Source organism: Vulpes vulpes, chromosome X (genome assembly GCF_048418805.1).
Source record: "Vulpes vulpes isolate BD-2025 chromosome X, VulVul3, whole genome shotgun sequence".
NCBI lineage: Eukaryota > Metazoa > Chordata > Mammalia > Carnivora > Canidae > Vulpes > Vulpes vulpes.
The window spans coordinates 63,877,399-63,896,677 of record NC_132796.1 but is presented as its reverse complement, the minus strand read 5'-3'; the positions used below and the strand labels follow the sequence as shown (position 1 = coordinate 63,896,677).

Sequence of the window (19,279 nt, the reverse complement as noted above, 5' to 3'; positions counted from 1 at the left end):
TCCACTCTCTCAGTATATTAAGTATAGTTATTTTAAATTGAGGTCTGATAATTCTAAGATATGTGTTTTATCTAATTCTTATTGTGATGTTTGTTTCATATCTTTAGACTGTGTTTTTTTTTTCTTTTTCATGCCTTGTAATTTTTGATTTAAAGCTGAAATGGTGCATTGGCTGAAGGCAACTGAAGTAAACAGGCTTTATGTAGGTGGCTTTATTTTTATCTGTCAGGGCATTACGTTAAATTTACTGTTTGCTGTAGCTGTTGTATTAGTGATGGAGTTATCTTTGGTGTACCCTAAAGAAGCCAAATTCAATTGGGTCTGAAGACTAATTTTTTCATTTGTAATCCTGGTTCTTATAAAAAAAAAAAACCTATCATGATGGTGGGAAAATGAGTAATAAGGAGAAACATATAATTAGATTTCAGTCTCTTAGTGAGCATGTGTCCTTGAGCTATGATCTTCACAAGTAATTTTAGCTTTTTCCCTCAAGTGAGAGAAGAAAGATAGAGGGGGATAGAGCTGAGTATTTCTCTTTCCCCACAGGAAATGCTAAAGGGGCTGGAGGTGTGCATCTCCCCAACCTCACATCAATGGCTACAGGGTGTTGGATTTTAATATATCCTTTCCCCCACATCAGTTAGGCTCTGGTAAAATAAATTGTTTAACTCTGGTAAAATAGTTTCTTTTGAGAGCAGGCCTTTGTTAAGAATAGAACACTCTGGGAATATTTTGAAATGGGTACTTTTCTTGCGACCAGCCAGAGACAAGAGGGGAAGTTTCTCAGATTTTCATCCAGAGAGCCTCTTAAGGCTAAGCCCCCTTAGGGCTCCTGAAGTTTAAGACTCATGAAAGTGCAGGGACCCACTAAGAATTGGCCCCCAGTGGTTTTTATCTCTCAAGCTAGGTCCTCACTGAATCTCCAGAAAATTTAAAGGTTTCTATCTGACTCCAGCTGTGGCTTCTGCTCCCTATAAGCTCTGATTCTCTGTATCTGCCTATCTCTGATTGATTTAAAAGAATTGTTGCTCTTGCTTTGAGGAAGAGTGACAACTTCAAACCTCTTTACATGTCCGATCAGAAACCAGAAGTCTTCTAAGTTCTCTTACTTTAAGAAGTAAGTCTACCATAATCAATCCTTTTTTGTCTTCTTATTACATAATATTTATAAATTTCTTGCCATTATTTATTGACCGTTGCTTAACATTCCTATTTTATAAGACACTTCACACTTGAGTTTATAATAATTTTAAAGACACCATAACTTATTTTATATGCTTAAAACTGATGAATTTAATTAAGATTTAAAACATCATATTAAGATATCTCAGAATTTGACTGTTCTGTTATTTTAATCCTAGGGTTTAGTGAGGGAATGAAAATCTCAAGGAAAGGAGTAATTGAAGTTTTCTCTCAGATTTCTGCTTAGGAGAAAAGTAGGTTTAAAAAAAAATAAGAGGGACTTCTAGGTGGCTCAGCACTTGGGCATCTGTCTTTGGCTCAGGGAGTGATCCCAGAATGCCTGGATCGAGTCCCACATCAGGCTCTCTGCATGGAACCTGCTTCTCCCTCTGCCTATGTCTCTGCCTCTCTCTGTCTCTCATGAATAAATAAATAAACTCTTAAAAAAAAGAAAAAATAGGGTTTTAGTCAAGTAATGTATATAAGACACAATTTCCTGCAGAAAGGCTTCTGAGTTATTGCAGTTCCTAAAAACAACAAAAAAATCATCTACACCTGAATTTGTACACATTAGCTGAAGTTTGATTACTGAGTATCAGTAATTCTTCTAATTCATACAGTACTTACTATATGCAAGTCACTAATAGCTTTTCTTTTATTGTTTTTAACTCTCATAATAATTTTACTTAATAAGTATATTTTTGTTCCTACTTTGTAGTTGTGGACACTGAGACTTCGAAAATTTAGGTGCATTCTCCAAGGTCAACAGTTATATGGAATTCAAACGGTGTGGATTTCAAACTCAAGTTTATGTGACTACAGACATCTTTCTTAATTACTCTGTTACATAGACTCCCATGGATCTTTAATTTGCTACATGCCCTCTCAATCTGTCTTTACTCTATAAACTTTACACTTTCAGATGAATCCCTTTCAATCTATCCTTCTGATTTCAAACTATTAAAGCTTATGGAAGAAAAATTCATTATCCCTATAGCCCAAGTTATCCAGTGGGTCTTGTGTGGTATTTTTCTCAACACACCAATTTTTTAAAGGACAGCATACATACTATTGGTCAGTAAGTGGTTCTGCTGCAGTAGATTGAGGGTAGGAGCACCCCCAAAGCTTGGCTGGTTAGCCAGAGCTGTATGAGCAAGTCCATGTTGGGGTCCAGGAGCAGCAAGAGAAGATTGCATCTTATCCTTATCCCAGGAGGATTCACTTCCACCTGAAAAACATTTGTATGAACAGATTGCAATTTGGCAACTTTCTATGAGAAGACTTTTTGAAAATTCCTTTTTAGGGTTGAAATTATCAATCTTACTTCTTAGAAAATTATTATTAAACATAGGTAATTCAATTTTATAATCATTTCAATATAATCAATTCAATTATATTCAATCATTTTCAATTATAATCATTTCAATAGCCTTGTACTTAAGCTGCTTCTGAGAAGAATAAACAACTCTCAATAATGATACAGTTACAGGTAGTCTAAACAAGTCAGGAGTCATAATGGATAGCTTTTGAAAGTTTGTGGTAGGCCATTAACTAACCATTACTGTCTCCCATTTTGATGCTTTAACATACATATGCTAGGTTTTAATGAAGAACAGTTTTCTTTACTCAAAAAGAGCACACATAAGAACATAATAATATGGAAAAATATGTGATAAGAAAGAAAATGATCAGCTATTTTGTTCTCAGATCCAGTCTTGCAAAGGATAAGCTCTTCATACATAGCAGGATTTTGTACAAAATAGGATAAAACATAAAGCCATGGCCCCCAATTTGAAATTCTACTTTATTTTGATCTTCCATACTAGAGAATGACATAAAGAGTGTATAGGTGCAGACTACTATATTACCATAATGATCTACAATGACAGGTATTTCATCTAGGACTTAGAATACTGTGAAGACAGAACCACTGCTTAAAACCATACACAAAACAACCACAGAATTATCTCTAGGACATCCTTTTAAGGAGAATGTTTCAAAAAAGAAGGGTAAGGGATTGATTTCCAATCACTGCAATAGCAAACAATCTGGCTTTAGAAAAGAAAATGGGCTTTCCAACTAGGGCCTGGCAGAATGGCTCCTGCAACAAGGGTGGCAAGAAGAAGGGCCGTTCTGCCATCAAGGAGGTAGTGACCATAGAATACACCATCAATATTAACAAACGTATCCATGGAGTGGGTTTCAAGAAGTGTGCTCCTCAGGCACTCAAAGAGATCCAGAAATTTGCCATGATGGAGATGGGAACTCCAGATGTGCGCATTAATGCCAGGCTAAACAAAGCTGTCTGGACCAAAGGAATACAAAGGAATAAGGAATGTTCCATACTGCATCCATGTGCAGTTATCCAGAAAACGTTAATGAGGATGAAGATTCACCAAACAAACTCTACATGCTGGTTACCTACATACCTGTCACCACTTTCAAAAATCTACAAGCCGTTAATGTGGATGAGAACTAATCGCTGATTGTCAAATAAAGGTATAAAACTGCCAAAAAAAGAAAAAAGAAAAAAGAAAAAAAAAGAAAATGGTTAGGGATTGAGTTAAAATGGTGGAAGAGTAGGGGACCCTAAGCTTGCCTCACCCTTCAAACACAGCTAGTTAAATATCAAATCATTCTTAACAAAAAAACAAAACAAAACAAAACAAAACAAAACATCCATCTGAGGACTGAGAGAACAAAACTGGACATCTATAGGTAGAAAAGTGACCACTTCATGGAAGGTAAGAGATGCAGAGTTGATTTTGAGGAGAAAAGAATTGCAGGTGTTACAGAAGGCACAGAGTTATGATTACAGAGAGGAGAGAAGATAGAGTGAAGAGAGAGGAGGAGAGAGAAGCAGCAGGCAGAGGATTACACAAGAAAAACTTCCCCCAAAGCAATGGCTAGGAAAAGGCAAGGGTGTGACAACTGCAAATTACTATAAGCAATGGAGCACAAAGTCTGAAACTTTAGAAGTCTGTGACATCGCCAGGGTCCTGCTTGGTAGGTTTAGTGATGCTGCTGTGAAGAAGGAGGGCAGACACCTGGGAGTGGGAAATGTGGTCTGAGGATTCCCTGGATTGTATCGGGAGAGAGAGTTTCTTTTTTTTTTTTTTTAATTTTTATTTTATTTTATTTTATTTTATTTTATTTTATTTTATTTTATTTTTTTAGGAACTTTTGTTTATTTTATTTTTTATGTTGTTTTTTTTTAAATTAATTTTTATTGGTGTTCAATTTACCAACATACAGGAAAACACCCAGTGCTCATCCCGTCAAGTGTCCACCTCAGTGCCCGTCACCCATTCCCCTCCAACACCCGCCCTCCTCCCCTTCCACCACCCCTAGTTCGTTTCCCCGAGTTAGGAGTCTTTATGTTCTGGGGAGAGAGAGTTTCCCTTCTTGGAGTGTATTTGGGCCTGGTGGCATGGCCTTTCTGGGGATAAAATAACTGGTGGTGACAATGTGCTGCCCTGTTCCCTAGCATAGGAACAAAGACACTGGCTTGGGACAGCAAACCTTGGTGCCAGCTTTTTGCTATAATTTACCATAAACTCCCAACCACTGCATGCAACTGCTTTACTGGGACAAACTAGCAAATGGGGAAAGTGCAGTGACTCTGCCCTAGAGGATCACTGCAGGTCTGCACCACGTGAGTCCCTAAAATTTGGAGTTTTGAAACCCATCTGCGTGCCTGAGATAAAACACAGGAATACTATGCTGCCTGGCAGGCAGACAACTCAGACACAGAAAAGGTGAAGACAGGGATCTGATGGAAGCTGGGGACACAGGAGGGGTGCTTGTTTACTCTTCTGTGAGCGCTTCCCGATGAGTGATGTATTCAAACTCCTCACTCCGGGGAGGAGACAGAGGAGCAATGACATTCCCGCCCTCTGCACTGCAGCACAGACCAACTTCAGTGAGAAACACAGCACCCTGCAGTGGAGACTGCTGCTGCTTACATTAAGCTCCCCCCACCCTATATCCTACAAGTGCATGTTTACTAGGGCAAATTGGTCTGAAAATTGGCCCAGCAGACCCTTTCCCCAGAAGATCAAACCCCTCACATGCCCCAAGGCTACTGATCATAGAGTGCTACAAAGATACAGCTCTACAGGAAATAATATATAGCTTCCTTTTTGATCTAGATTCTTTTATCAAAGACCAAACACACTAGTCAAAACTTGCCACACAGTGGACAAGGTCCAAACACCCCTCTCTACAAGCAAGTAGAAACTCTGCAGAGGACTGACCTGAGAATAGGAGCAACCAAAACACAATAGCAGAGCGCATATAAGACCCCTCCCCCCTTTTGCAGATCTCTTCTTAATATAGCCATTACTCTCAGGAGCAAGACTATAAAATGCTTTCCTAACAATCACAAACAAACAGACAAACAAACAAAAACAGTGACCTAGACAAAATGACAAGGTGTAGGAATTCACCTTAAAAGAAAGAAGAGGAAGTGATGGCCAGGAATTTATTCAATACAGATATAAGATGTATGAAACAGATGTTAAAACAATTAAAAGGATACTAGCTGGGTATGAGAAAAGCATAGAAGACACTAAAGAATCTCTTACTGCAGAGATTAAAAAAAAAAAACCATGTTTATAGCAGCAATGTCCACAATAGCCAAACTGTGGAAGGAGCCTCGGTGTCCATCAAAAGATGAATGGGTAAAGAAGATGTGGTCTATGTATACAATGGAATATTACTCAGCCATTAGAAATGACAAATACCCACTATTTGCTTCGATGTGGAGGGACCTGGAGGGTATTGTGCTGAGTGAAATAAGTCAATTGGAAAAGGACAAACATTACATGGTCTCATTCATTTGGGGAATATAAAAATTAGTGAAAGGGAATAAAGGGAAAGGAGAGAAAATGAGTGAAAATATCAGTGAGGGTGACAAAACATGAGAGACACCTAACTCTGGGAAATGAACAAGGGGTAGTGGAAGGGGAAGTGGGCGGGGAGTTGGGGTGACTGGGTGATGGGCACTGTGGGGGCACTTGGCAGGATGAGCAGTGGGTGTTATGCTATATGTTGGCAAATTGAACTCCAATAAAAAAATAAAAAGTAAAAAAGTAAAAAAAACCCTTGAAAACTAGTCAGGTCAAAATAAAAAATGCTATAACTGAGATGCAAACCCTACTGGATGCCATGACCATGAGGATTGAAGAAGCAGAGGAAAAAGATCACTGATTTAGAATATAAAATTATGGAAAATAATAAAGGTAAAAAGAAGAGGGAAGAAAAGCAATTGGATCACAAATGTGAACTTATGGAACTCAGTGACTTCTTAAAGCATACTAACATTCATATCATGAGAGTCCCAGAAGAAGGGGAAAAAAAGTGGGGGCGAAGTTTAATTTGAGCAAAATATAGACAAAAAAATTGCCTAATCTGGGAAAGGAAACAGATACCAAAATCCAAGAAGCACAGAGAATTCAACAAAAGCTGACCATCACCAAGACATAACATAAGTCAAATATACAAGATACACAGACAAGGAAAGAATACTGAAAGTATCAAGGGGAAAAAAAGTCCTTAACATACAAGGGAAGACATATCTTGTTCACAACACATCTGTCCACAGAAACATGGCAGGCCAGAAGAGAGTTGCATGATATATTTAATGTGCAGAATGGCAAAAATATGTAATCAGGAATACTTTATCCAGCAAGGCTGTCATTCAGAATAAGAGAGATAAAGAGTTTCTCAGACAAAAATTTAAGGAGTTTATAAGAACTAAATCAAATCTACAAGATATATTAAAGGAGACCCTCTGGGCCGGAAAAAGAGGCCAAAAGCAACAAAGACTATAAAGGAACACAAACAATATGCAAGAATAGTGACTTTATATGTAATACAATGGCACCAAATTCATATCTATCAGTGATTACTCTGAATATAAATAGACTAAATTCTCCAATTAAAAGACGTAGGGGTCTACAGCCATACCACCCTGAACACGCCCGATCTCACCTAAAAGACGTAGGGTAAAAAAAAAATTTAAATAAATAAATAAATAAATAAATAAATAAATAAATAACGTAGGGTAATCAGAATGGTAAAACAAACAACAATAAACCAAACCAAAACAAAACAAAACAAAAAAAAAATCCCCATTGATATGTTGCTTAAAGGACATTCTTTAAACCTAAGGACACCTCCAGATTGAGTGTGAGAGGGTGGGGAACCATACATCATGCTAACAGAGATCAAAAGAAAGTTGGAGGAGCCATACTTATATCAGACAAATTAGATTTTAAACCAAAGACTGTATCAAAACAAGAAAAAGGGCTATGTCATAATAAACCAGTCTATCCACAAGATTTAACAAAAACAATGGCTTTAAATGACACGCTGGACAATATGGACTTAAGAGATATTTTCAGAACATTACATCCTAAAGCGGCAGAATACACATTCTTTTAGAGTGTACATGGAATAATTTCCAGATCACATACTGGGTCACAAATCAGGTCTCAACCAGTGCAAAAAGACTGAGATCATACCATTAATATTTTCAGACCACAATTCTATAAAACTGGAAGTCAATCACAAGAAAACATTTGGAAGGACCACAAGCACATGTTGAAGAATATCCTTCTAAAGAATGAATGCATTAGAGGCCCTTGGGTGGCTCAGTCAGTTAAGTGTCTGCCTTTGGCTCAGGTAATGATCCTAGAATCCTGGGATCAAGCCCCACATAGGGCTCCTGCTTAGCGGGGAGCCTGCTTCTCCCTCTACCTCTCTTCATGCTCTTTCTCTCAAATAAATAAAAAAAATCTTTTTTAAAGTGAATGAATTGATTAACCAGGAAATTAAACAAATAAAAAATACATGGAAACAAATGAAAATGAAAACATGAGCATCCAAAACATTTGGAAGCAGGAAAGTAGATCCTAAGAGGGGAAATAAAGAGCAAAAAAAGGCCTACCTGAAGAAATTAAAAAGTCTCCAATGCACAACCTAATCTTACACCTAAAGGAACTAGAAAAGGAAGAGCAAGTAAAACCTAAAGCCAGCAAGAAGGAAAATAATAAACAGTAGAGCATAAAGAAACATTAGAGAAACAAAACAGTATAAAAGAGCAATGAAATTAGGAGCTTGTTCTTCAAAAAATTAATAAAATTGATAACATCCTAGCCAGACTTAGCAAAAAGCAAAGAAGAAAAAGAACCAAATAAACAAATCATGAGGAAAAAGGAGAGAGCACAACCAATACCACAGAAACACAAACAATTTAAAGCAAAACTTATGAAAAATTATATGCCAAAAACCTGGACAATCTGGAAGAAATGGGGATATTTCTAGAAACATACAATGTACCAAAACTGAAACAAGAAGAAATGGAAATTTTCATCAGATCCTTAACAAGCAAAGAATTGAATCAGCAACTAAAAATATCCCAACAAGCAAAAGTCCAGGGCCAGATGGCTTCCCAGGAGAATTCTACCAGACATTTAAAGAAGAGTTAATACCTTTACAAAGTGTTCCAAGAAAATAGAAATGGAAGGAAAACTTCCAAACTTCTTTAAAAAGGTCAGCAATATATTGATTCTAAAACAAGACAAAGATGCTACAAAAAAAGAAAAATTATAGGCCAACCTACCTGATGAACATGGACACAAAAATTCTCAAGATTCTAACAAATTGAATCCAAAAGTACAGTAAAATAATTATTCAGCATGATTAGTTGGGATTTATTCTTGGTCTGCAAGAGTGGTTCAATATTCAGAAATCAATCAGTGTGATATGCCACATTAATACAAGAAAGGATAAGAATCATATGATCTTCTCAGTGCCTGAGTGGCTCAGTCAGTTAAGCACCTATCTTCAGCTCAGGTCATTGATCCCTAGGTCCTGGGTTCAAGCCACATTTCAGGCTCCCTGCTCAGGGAAGAGTCTGCTTCTCCCTCTTCCTCTGCCCCTCCCCTTTATGCTCTCTCTCTCTCTCTCTCTCTCTCTCTCAAATAAATATATAAAAATCCTTAAGAATAAATACATAAATAAGAATCATAGGATACTGTCAATAGATGCAGAAAAAGCATTCCACAGATTACAATATTCATTCTTGATAAAAATCCTCACCAATGTAGGTATAGATGGAAAAATACTTCAACGTCATAAAAGCCATGTACAAGAAACCCACAGATAATATTATCCTCAATGGAGGAAACTGAAAGCTTTTCCTCTTTGGTCAGGAACAAAAGAGGATGTCCCCTTTACCATTACTATTTAGTACAGTACTAGAAATCTTAGCATCAAGAATCAGACAACAGAGAGAAATAAAAGATATCCAAATCAGTGAGGAAGAAGTTAAACTTCTACTATTTGCAGATGAAATGATACTCTATGTAGAAAACCCAAAAGACTCTACCAAAAAATTGCTAGAATGGAAACGTGAATTCAGTAAAGTCACAAAATATAAAATCAATATGTAGAAATCTGTTGCATTTCTATACTCTAATGAAGCATCAGGGGAAAAAAAGAAATAAAAGAATTGATCCCATTTACAATTACACCAAAAGAATAAACCTAATAAAATAAAGTATCTGTACCCTAAAAATTATATAAAACTTATGAAAGATATTGAAGAGGACACAAAGAAATGGGAAAAGTTCCATGTTCATAAATTGGAGGAGCAAATACTGTAAAAATGTGTATACTACCCAAAGCAATCAACACACTGATTGCAATCACTTTGAAAATACCACCAGCATTTTTTACAGAGCTAGAACAAACAATCTTAAAATTTGTATGAAACCACAAAAATCCCCAAATAGCCAAAGCAGTTCTGGGAAAGAACAGCAAAACTGGAGGCACCACCATTTGGATTTCAAGCTATATTACAAAGCTGTAGTTGTAAGGAGAGTATGGTACTTGAACAAAAAGAGACACATAGATCAATGGGACAGAGTAGAGAACCCAGAAGTGGATCCACAACTATATGACTAACTCATTTGACAAAGCAGGAAAGAATATCGAAGAGGATAATAACAGTCTCCTCAACAAATGGTCTTGAGAAGAGTGGAGAGCCTCATGCAAAAGGATGAAACTGGACCACTTTTTTTACACAATAAATAAATATTATAAATATAATATATATGTTTTTATAAATATAAATAAAATAAATTCACTATGGATGAAAGACCTAAATGTGAGACAGGGATATATCAAAATCCTAGAGGAGAGCATAGGCATCAACCCATTTGACATGGGCTGTATATAATGTCTTACTACACACGTCATAGAAGTTAAGGGAAACAAAAGCAAAGATGAACTATTTGAACATTATCAAAATAAATAGATTTTTTTCTCATTAAACTTTTGTTTTAATGGGTCTCAAAATTCTGTGACAGATTTTTGGTCAAGTTGTTTCCATTAAAAAGTACTGGTTTTAAAAACTAATAACTTAAAACTGCCACACACGCACAAAAAAACCCAAATGGTCCACAAAACATTCTTCCCTTCTGAAGGTTTTACGATGCATTGTTATCAGTAACCAGTCTTTTACTATTAAACTTAAATGGCCAATTGACACAAACAGTTCTGAGACCATTCTTCCACCACTTATTAAGACTGGGGTGGCAGGTATTGGGGATAATATTCATTTAGCCTTCTGAGCTTTCTGGGCAGAGTTGGTGACTTTGCCAGCTCCAGCTGCCTTCTTGTCCACTGCTTTGATGACACCCACAGCAACTATCTGTCTCATGTCACGAACAGCAAAATGGCCCAGAGGAGGATAGTCAGAGAAGCTCTCAACACACATAGGTTTGCCAGGAACAATATCAACAATGGCAGCATCCTCAGATTTCAAGAACTTGGGACCATCTCCCAGATTTTTTCCAGAACAACGTATCTTCTTCAGCTCAGCAAACTTGCAAGCAATGTGAGCTGTGTGACAATCCAGCACAGGTGCATATCCAGCACTGATTTGGCCTGGATGGTTCAGGAAAATCACCTGAGCCATGAAGCCAGCTGCTTCCATTGGTGGGTCATTTTTGCTGTCACCAGCCACGTTGCCATGATGAACATCTTTGACAGATACATTCTTGACATTGAGGCCCACATTGTCCCCAGGAAGAGCCTCACTCAAAGCTTCATGGTGCATTTCAACAGACTTTACTTCAGTTGTAACATTGACTGGAGCAAAGGTGACCACCATGCTAGGCTTAAGAACACCAGTCCACTCGACCCACTGAGACAGGACCAACACCACCAATTTTGTAGACGTCCTGGAGAGGCAGATGCAAGGGCTTATAAGTTGGACGAGTTGGTGGCAGAATGCAATCCAGAGCTTCAGGCAGTGTGGTTCCACTGGCATTCCCATCTTTACGGGTGACTTTCCATCCCTTGAACCAAGGCGGTTAGCACTTGGCTCCAGCATGTTGTCACCATTCCAACCAGAAATTGGCACAAATGCTACTGTGTCAGGGTTGTAGCCAATTTTCTTAATGTAGATGCTGACTTCCTTAATGATTTCCTCATATCTCTTCAGGCTGTAGGGTGGTTCAGTGGAATCCATTTTGTTAACACCAACAATCAGTTGTTTTACCCTCAGTGTGTAAGCCAGAAGGGCATGCTCACGGGTCTGCCCATTCTTGGAGATATCTGCTTCAAATTCACCAACACCAGCAGCAACAATAAGGACAGCACAGTCAACCTGAGATGTGTCTGTAATCATGTTTTTGATAAAGTGTCCTGGGGCATCAATGATGGTCACATAATACTTGCTGGCCTCGAATTTCCACAGGGAGATATCAATGGTGATACCATGTTCACGTTCAGCTTTCAGTTTATAAAAGACCCAGGCATACTTGAAGGAGCCTTTTCCCATCTCAGCAGCCTCCTTCTCAAATTTTTCGATAGTTATTTTGTCGATCCCACCACATTTGTAGATCAGATGGCCAGTAGTGGTAGACTTGCCCAAATCTACGTGTCCAATGATGACGATGTTGATGTGAGTCTTTTCCCTTCCCATTTTGATTTAGGTTTAGTGGTGGTTTTCATGACACCTGTGTTCTGGTGGCAAACCCATTGCCAAAATAAATATCTTTTGCATAACAAAGGAAACAATAAACAAAACTAAAAGATAACCTACAAAATAGGAGACAATATTTGTGAATGACATATCTGATCAATGGCTAGTATCCAAAATCTGTAAAGAACGTATCAAAGTCAATACCTCAAAAATAAATAATCCAGTTAAGAAGTGGACAGAAGACATGTATAGACATTTCACCAAAGAAGACATACTGATGGCTAACAGACACATGAAAAAATGCTCGGCCTCACTCATCATCAAGGAAATACAAATCAAAACAACATTGAGATATCACATTACACAGTGTCAGAATGGCTAAAATTAACAAGTCAGGAAACAACAAATGTTGGCAAGGATGCAGAGAAAGGGGAAACCCTCTTACACTATTGGTGGGAATGCAAACTGGTGCAGCCAGTTCTGGAAAACAGTATGGAGGTTCTTAAAAAGTTAAAAATAGAACTAACTTATGATCCAGGAATTTCACTACTAGATAGTAATCCAAAGGATACAAAAATAACTCAAAGGGGCACATGCAAGACACTGTTTATAGCAGCCCTATCAACAATAGCCAAATTATGGAAAGAGCCCAAATGTCCACTGACTGATGAATGGATAAAGGAGATGCGGGATATATATATATACATATATATATATATTATTATTATTATTATGGAACATCCCTCAGCCACCAAAAAGAATGAAATCTTGCCATTTGCAATGACATTTATTGAGCTAGAGTATATTATACTAAGCAAACAATTCAGTCAAAGAAAACAGATGAACATATAGGAAGAGGGGAAGAGAGAGGGGAGGGGAATTAAGAGATTCTTAATGACAGAGGAAAAAACTAAAGGTTGATTGAATGAAATGGGTGGGTGATGGGCATAAAGTAGAGCATGAGTTGTGATGAACTAGGTGTTATATGTAATTGATGAATCACTAACTTCTACTCCTGAAACCAATATTACACTATAACTTAACTGTCTGTAATTTAAATGAAATTGGGGGGAAAAAGAAAAGAAAATAGTTGTGTGGGCTGCCCCGTTTGTTTTGCATAAAGTGGTTCACTCATTCAGAAGTCAGTAGTTCTGTTCCCATTCCCTTTCTGGAACTGTGTCATTATTGTCTCCACTTGAATTTCTCTATCCCATATGTTGCCTAAAACACTGACTCTGTTTTGTGAAGAGGTGTGGGTATGAGAATCTTGGACACTTTGTAAAATGTGTGCATTTAATCATTTATAAAAAAAAAGATAAAAATCACATGCTCCTATTCTTTTTTTTAAAGATTTTATTTATTTATTCATGAGAGACACAGAGAGAGATAGAGGCAGAGACATAGGCAGAGGGAGAAACAGGCTCCATGCAGGGAGCCTGATGTGGCACTCAATCCAAGGACTCCAGGATCATGCCCTGAGCCAAAGGCAGATACTTAACCACTAAGCCACCCAGGCGTCGCTCATGCTCATATTCTTAATATTCAACATCGTAAATATTTTCATGCTTTTTAGTGCTTTGTTCATATGGATACCAATTATTACTTTTGAAACACTTTACCATGTTGCTTCAGGTATCACATTTATAAAATAATATGTATAGGCTACAAAGTAGTCTACTGAGTTATTGTACTCATAGTTTACTAAATATTGGATTTTGATTTTGCTCTAAACTTGTCACTATTCTGAATCAACAGTATCAACAACATTCATTTGAATTTTTTCTTAGAAACAATTAGTTCCTAGGAGTGGAATTTCTGAGCCAAAAAGATTGAACATTTTCTTTATACTTTTGCTTTCATCCACCACATTTACAAAAGCCATTTGTAAGGTTCTAGACTTTTTATGGAATTGCTTTCAGGGCCAACTGGTATTCTTTCTAAAGATTTAAAATTTTTTTAAGCCAAGTACTCCTAGAATCTCTGATAGGTTTCTTTTTTAACCTTTCTATGCATTCATCTTTTTATTTATTTTTTTAAAATAAAATAATTTTTAAAATATTTTTTTTATTTATTTGAGACACAGAGTGAGAACATGCAGTGGGCGGGCAGATGGAGAGAGAAAAGCAGACTCCCTGTGAAGCAGGGAGCCTATTGCAGGCACTTGATCCCAGGACCCTGATCATGACCTGAGCTGAAGGCATATGCTTCACTGACTGAGCCGCCCAGGCACCCCTGCATTCATCTACTCTTACTCCAGCTCTGGGAATCTATCTCCTCCTTGGGACTCAAGTCCCGTTGTAACTGAAGTCAGTCTTTAATTCTAAAGTGAGTCTTGGCCAATTTCCAACTAGAGGAATACTAGACCAAAACAAACAAACACACAAAAACAAAGAGAAACCCCAAACAACAAGCCAAACAGAAAACATCAGATTCTCTACCAATCTTTATAAAGCCTAAGGGGTACCTGACCCTGCCTGTATGAATAAAGATTTTCCAATCAAATGTGAAAGAAATAAGTAATTAATTGTTCTGGTTTTTATATAAGCCATTCAGTTTACATGCATGGAAGCTTAGAAGGTAGGAAATAAGATTGAATATCATAGACTGGCTTAATGAGCCAGAAAGCATTCTCTTGACCATGCTGAAGCTTGGTATATTCATTGAAAATCACCCTCCTATGATTACACCAATTATTCTCTTTTCATCCAGATGTTTGCTGTTGTATAGTGACTACCTAGGAGAAGGGAAATAATTTATGGTTGATACATTGACATAATTTTGCATTAACAAATATGAAATTCCAATTAAAATCAATAAGAAACTGTTATGCTGTAATGAAGAGGAATGGTGAGATGAAGGAAGAGATTTTAATATGCAACTACAGAAATCACATTGCAACACTGACAATTCTTGATAGTAATATTGGGCCAATAAACATGATTAGTACTAGAAAATGGAAAAATTTGAAAGATCAATTGCTGAGCAAAAACAGAACCACAAAAGGAGGGGCAAGATGGCGGAAGAGTAGGGTCCCCAAATCACCTGTCCCCAACAAATGAAAGAATATGTGACCTCCAAACCATATCTGCAAGAAATTTTAAGGGGGACTCTTAAAGTTCCCCTTTAAGAAGAAGTTCAGTGGAATAGTCCACAACAAGTAATGAACAGATATCATGATGACACTAAACTCATATCTGTCAAGAGGAACTCTGAACGTAAACGGGCATAATGACCCCATCAAAAGGCGCATGGTTTCACACTGGATAAAAAAGCAGGACCCATCTATTTGCTGTCTAAAAGAGACTCATTTAAGACAGAAGGACACCTACAACCTGAAAATAAGAGGTTGGAGAACCATTTACCATTCAAATGGTCCTCAAAAGAAAGCAGGGGTAGCCATCCTCATATCAGATAAATTAAAATTTACCCCAAAGACTATAGTGAGAGATGAAGAGGGACACTATCTCATACTCAAAGGATCTATCCAACAAGAGGACTTAACAATCCTCAATATATATGCCCCGAATGTGGGAGCTGCCAAATATTTAAACCAATTAATAACCAAACTGAAGAAATACTTTGATAATAATACACTTATACTTGGTGACTTCAATCTAGCTCTTTCTATACTAGATAGGTCTTCTAAGCACAACATATCCAAAGAAACGAGAGCTTTAAATGATACACTGGACCAGATGGATTTCACAGATATCTACAGAATTTTACATCCAAACTCAACTGAATACACATTCTTCTCAAGTGCACATGGAACTTTCTCCAAAATAGACCACATACTGGGTCATAAATCGGGTCTGAACCGATACCAAAAGATTGGGATAGTCCCCTGTATATTCTCAGACCATAATGCCTTGAAATTAGAACTTAATCACAACAAGAAGTTTGGAAGGACCTCAAAAACGTGGAGGTTAAGGACCATCCTGCTAAAAGATGAAAAGGTCAACCAGGAAATTAAGGAAGAATTAAAAAGATTCATGGAAATTAATGAGAATGAAGATACAACCATTCAAAATCTTTGGGATGTAGCAAAAGCAGTCTTGAGGGGGAAATACATCGCAATACAAGCATCCATTCAAAAATTGGAAAGAAATCAAATACAGAAGCTAACCTTACACATAAAGGAACTAGAGAAAAAGCAGCAAATGGACCACACCCCCAGCAGAAGAAGACAGTAAATTAAAATTCGAGCAGAACTAAATGAAATCGAGACCAAAAGAACTGTGGAACAGATCAACAGAACCAGGAGTTGGTTCTTTGAAAGAATTAATACGATAGATAAACCATTAGCCGACCTTATTAAAAAGAAGAGACAGAAGACTCAGATTAATAAAATCATGAATGAGAAAGGAGAGATCACTACCAACACCAAGGAAATACAAACGATTTTAAAAACATATTATGAACAGCTATTCTCCAATAAATTAGGCAATCTAGAAGAAACGGACACATTCCTGGAAAGCCACAAACTACCAAAACTGGAGCAGGAAGAAATAGAAAACCTGAACAGGCCAATAACCAGGGAGGAAATTGAAGCAGTCATCAAAAACCTCCCAAGACACAAGAGTCCAGGGCCAGATGGCTTCCCAGGGGAATTCTATCAAACGTTTAAAGAAGAAATCATACCTATTCTACTAAAGCTGTTTGGAAAGATAGAAAGAGATGGAGTACTTCCAAATTCGTTCTATGAGGCCAGCATCACCTTAATTCCAAAACCAAAGACCCCACCAAAAAGGAGAATTACAGACCAATATCCCTGATGAACATGGATGCAAAAATTCTCAACAAGACACTAGCCAATAGGATCCAACAACACATTAAGAAAATTATTCACCATGACCAAGTAGGATTTATCCCCGGGACACAAGGCTGGTTCAACACTCGTAAAACCATCAATGTGATTCGTCATATCAGCAAGAGAAAAACCAAGAACCATAGGATCCTCTCATTAGATGCAGAGAAAGCATGTGACAAAATACAGCATCCATTCCTGATCAAAACACTTCAGAGTGTTGGGATAGAGGGAACTTTCCTCGACATCTTAAAAGCCATCGATGAAAAGCCCACAGCAAATATCATTCTCAATGGGGAAGCACTGGGAGCCTTTTTCCTAAGATCAGGAACAAGACAGGGATATCCACTCTCACCACTGCTATTCAACATAGTACTGGAAGTCCTCGCCTCAGCAATCAGACAACAAAAAGACATTAAAGGCATTCAAATTGGCAAAGAAGAAGTCAAACTCTCCCTCTTCGCCAATGACATGATACTCTACGTAGAAAACCCAAAAGCCTCCACTCCAAGATTGCTAGAACTCATACAGCGATTTGGTAGCATGGCAGGATACAAAATCAATGCTCAGAAATCAATGGCATTTCTATACACTAACAATGAGACTGAAGAAAGAGAAATTAAGGAGTCAATCCCATTTACAATTGCACCCAAAAGCATAAGATACCTAGGAATAAACCTAACCAAAGAGGTAAAAGATCTATACCCTAAAAAGTATAGAACACTTGTGAAAGAAATTGAGGAAGACACAAAGAGATGGAAAAATATTCCATGCTCATGGATTGGCAGAATTAATATTGTAAAAATGTCAATGTTACCCAGGGCAATTTACACGTTTAATGCAATCCCTATCAAAATACCATGGACTTTCTTCAGAGAGTTAGAACAAATTATTTTAAGATTTGTGTGGAATCAGAAGAGACCCCGAAAAGCAAGGGGAATTTTAAAAAAGAAAACCATCGCTGGGGGCATCACACTGCCAAATTTCAGGTTGTACTACAAAGCTGTGGTCATCAAGACAGTGTGGTACTGGCACAAAAACAGACACATAGATCAATGGAACAGAATAGAGAACCCAGAAGTGGACCCTGAAATGTATGGTCATTTAATATTCGATAAAGGAGGAAAGACTATCCATTGGAAGAAAGACAGTCTCTTCAGTAAATGGTGTTGGGAAAATTGGACATCCACATGCGGAAGAATGAAACTGGACCACTCGCTTTCACCATACACAAAGATAAACTCAAAATGGATGAGAGATCTAAATGTGAGACAAGAGTCCATCAAAATCATAGAAGAGAATACAGGCAACACCCTTTTTGAACTTGGCCACAGTAACTTCTTGCAAGATACATCCACCAAGGCAAAAGAAACAAAAGCAAAAATGAACTATTGGGACTTCATCAAGATAAGAAGCTTTTGCACAGCAAAGGATACAGTCAACAAAACTCAAAGACAACCTACAGAATGGGAGAAGATATTTGCAAATGACATATCAGATAAAGGGCTAGTTTCCAAAATCTATAAAGAACTTATTAAACTCAACACCAAAGAAACAAACAATCCAATCATGAAATGGGCAAAAGATATGAAGAGAAATCTCACAGAGGAGGACATGGACATAGCCAACATGCACATGAGAAAATGCTCTGCATCACTTGCCATCAGGGAAATACAAATCAAAACTACAATGAGATACCACCTCACACCAGTGAGAATTGGGAAAATTAACAAGGCAGGAAACAACAAATGTTGGAGAAGATGCGGAGAAAAGGGAACCCTCTTATACTGTTAGTGGGAATGTGAACTGGTGCAGCCACTCTGGAAAACTGTGTGGAGGTTCCTTAAAGAGTTAAAAATAGACCTGCCCTACAACCCAGCAATTGCACTGTTGGGGATTTACCCCAAAGATTCAGATGCAATGAAATGTCGGGACACCTGCACCCCGATGTTTCTATCAGGAATGGCCACAATAGCCAAACTGTGGAAGGAGCCTCGGTGTCCATCGAAAGATGAATGGATAAAGAAGATGTGGTTTATGTATACAATGGAATATTACTCAGCAATTAGAAACGACAAATACCCACCATTTGCTTCAACGTGGATGGAACTGGAGGGTATTATGCTGAGTGAAATAAGTCAATCGGAGTAGGACAAACAGTGTATGTTCTCATTTATTTGGGGAATATAAATAATAGTGAAAGGGAATATAAAGGAAGGGAAAAGAAATGTTGGGAAATATCAGGAAGGAGACCGAACATAGACTCCTAACTCTGGGAAACGAACTAGGGG

The 19,279-nt window shown here is 37.6% G+C and overlaps 1 protein-coding gene across 1 annotated transcript in view; it reads right to left on the bottom strand.

Moving 5' to 3' along the window:
- Positions 1–19,279, bottom strand: part of DACH2 (dachshund family transcription factor 2) — a 650,145-nt gene that overhangs the window by 133,603 nt on the left and 497,263 nt on the right. Inside the window, exon 5 of the mRNA XM_072745035.1 lies at positions 2,252–2,410. Within this exon, the coding sequence (XP_072601136.1) occupies positions 2,252–2,410 (159 nt within the window). The remainder of the gene's footprint in view (positions 1–2,251; positions 2,411–19,279) is intronic.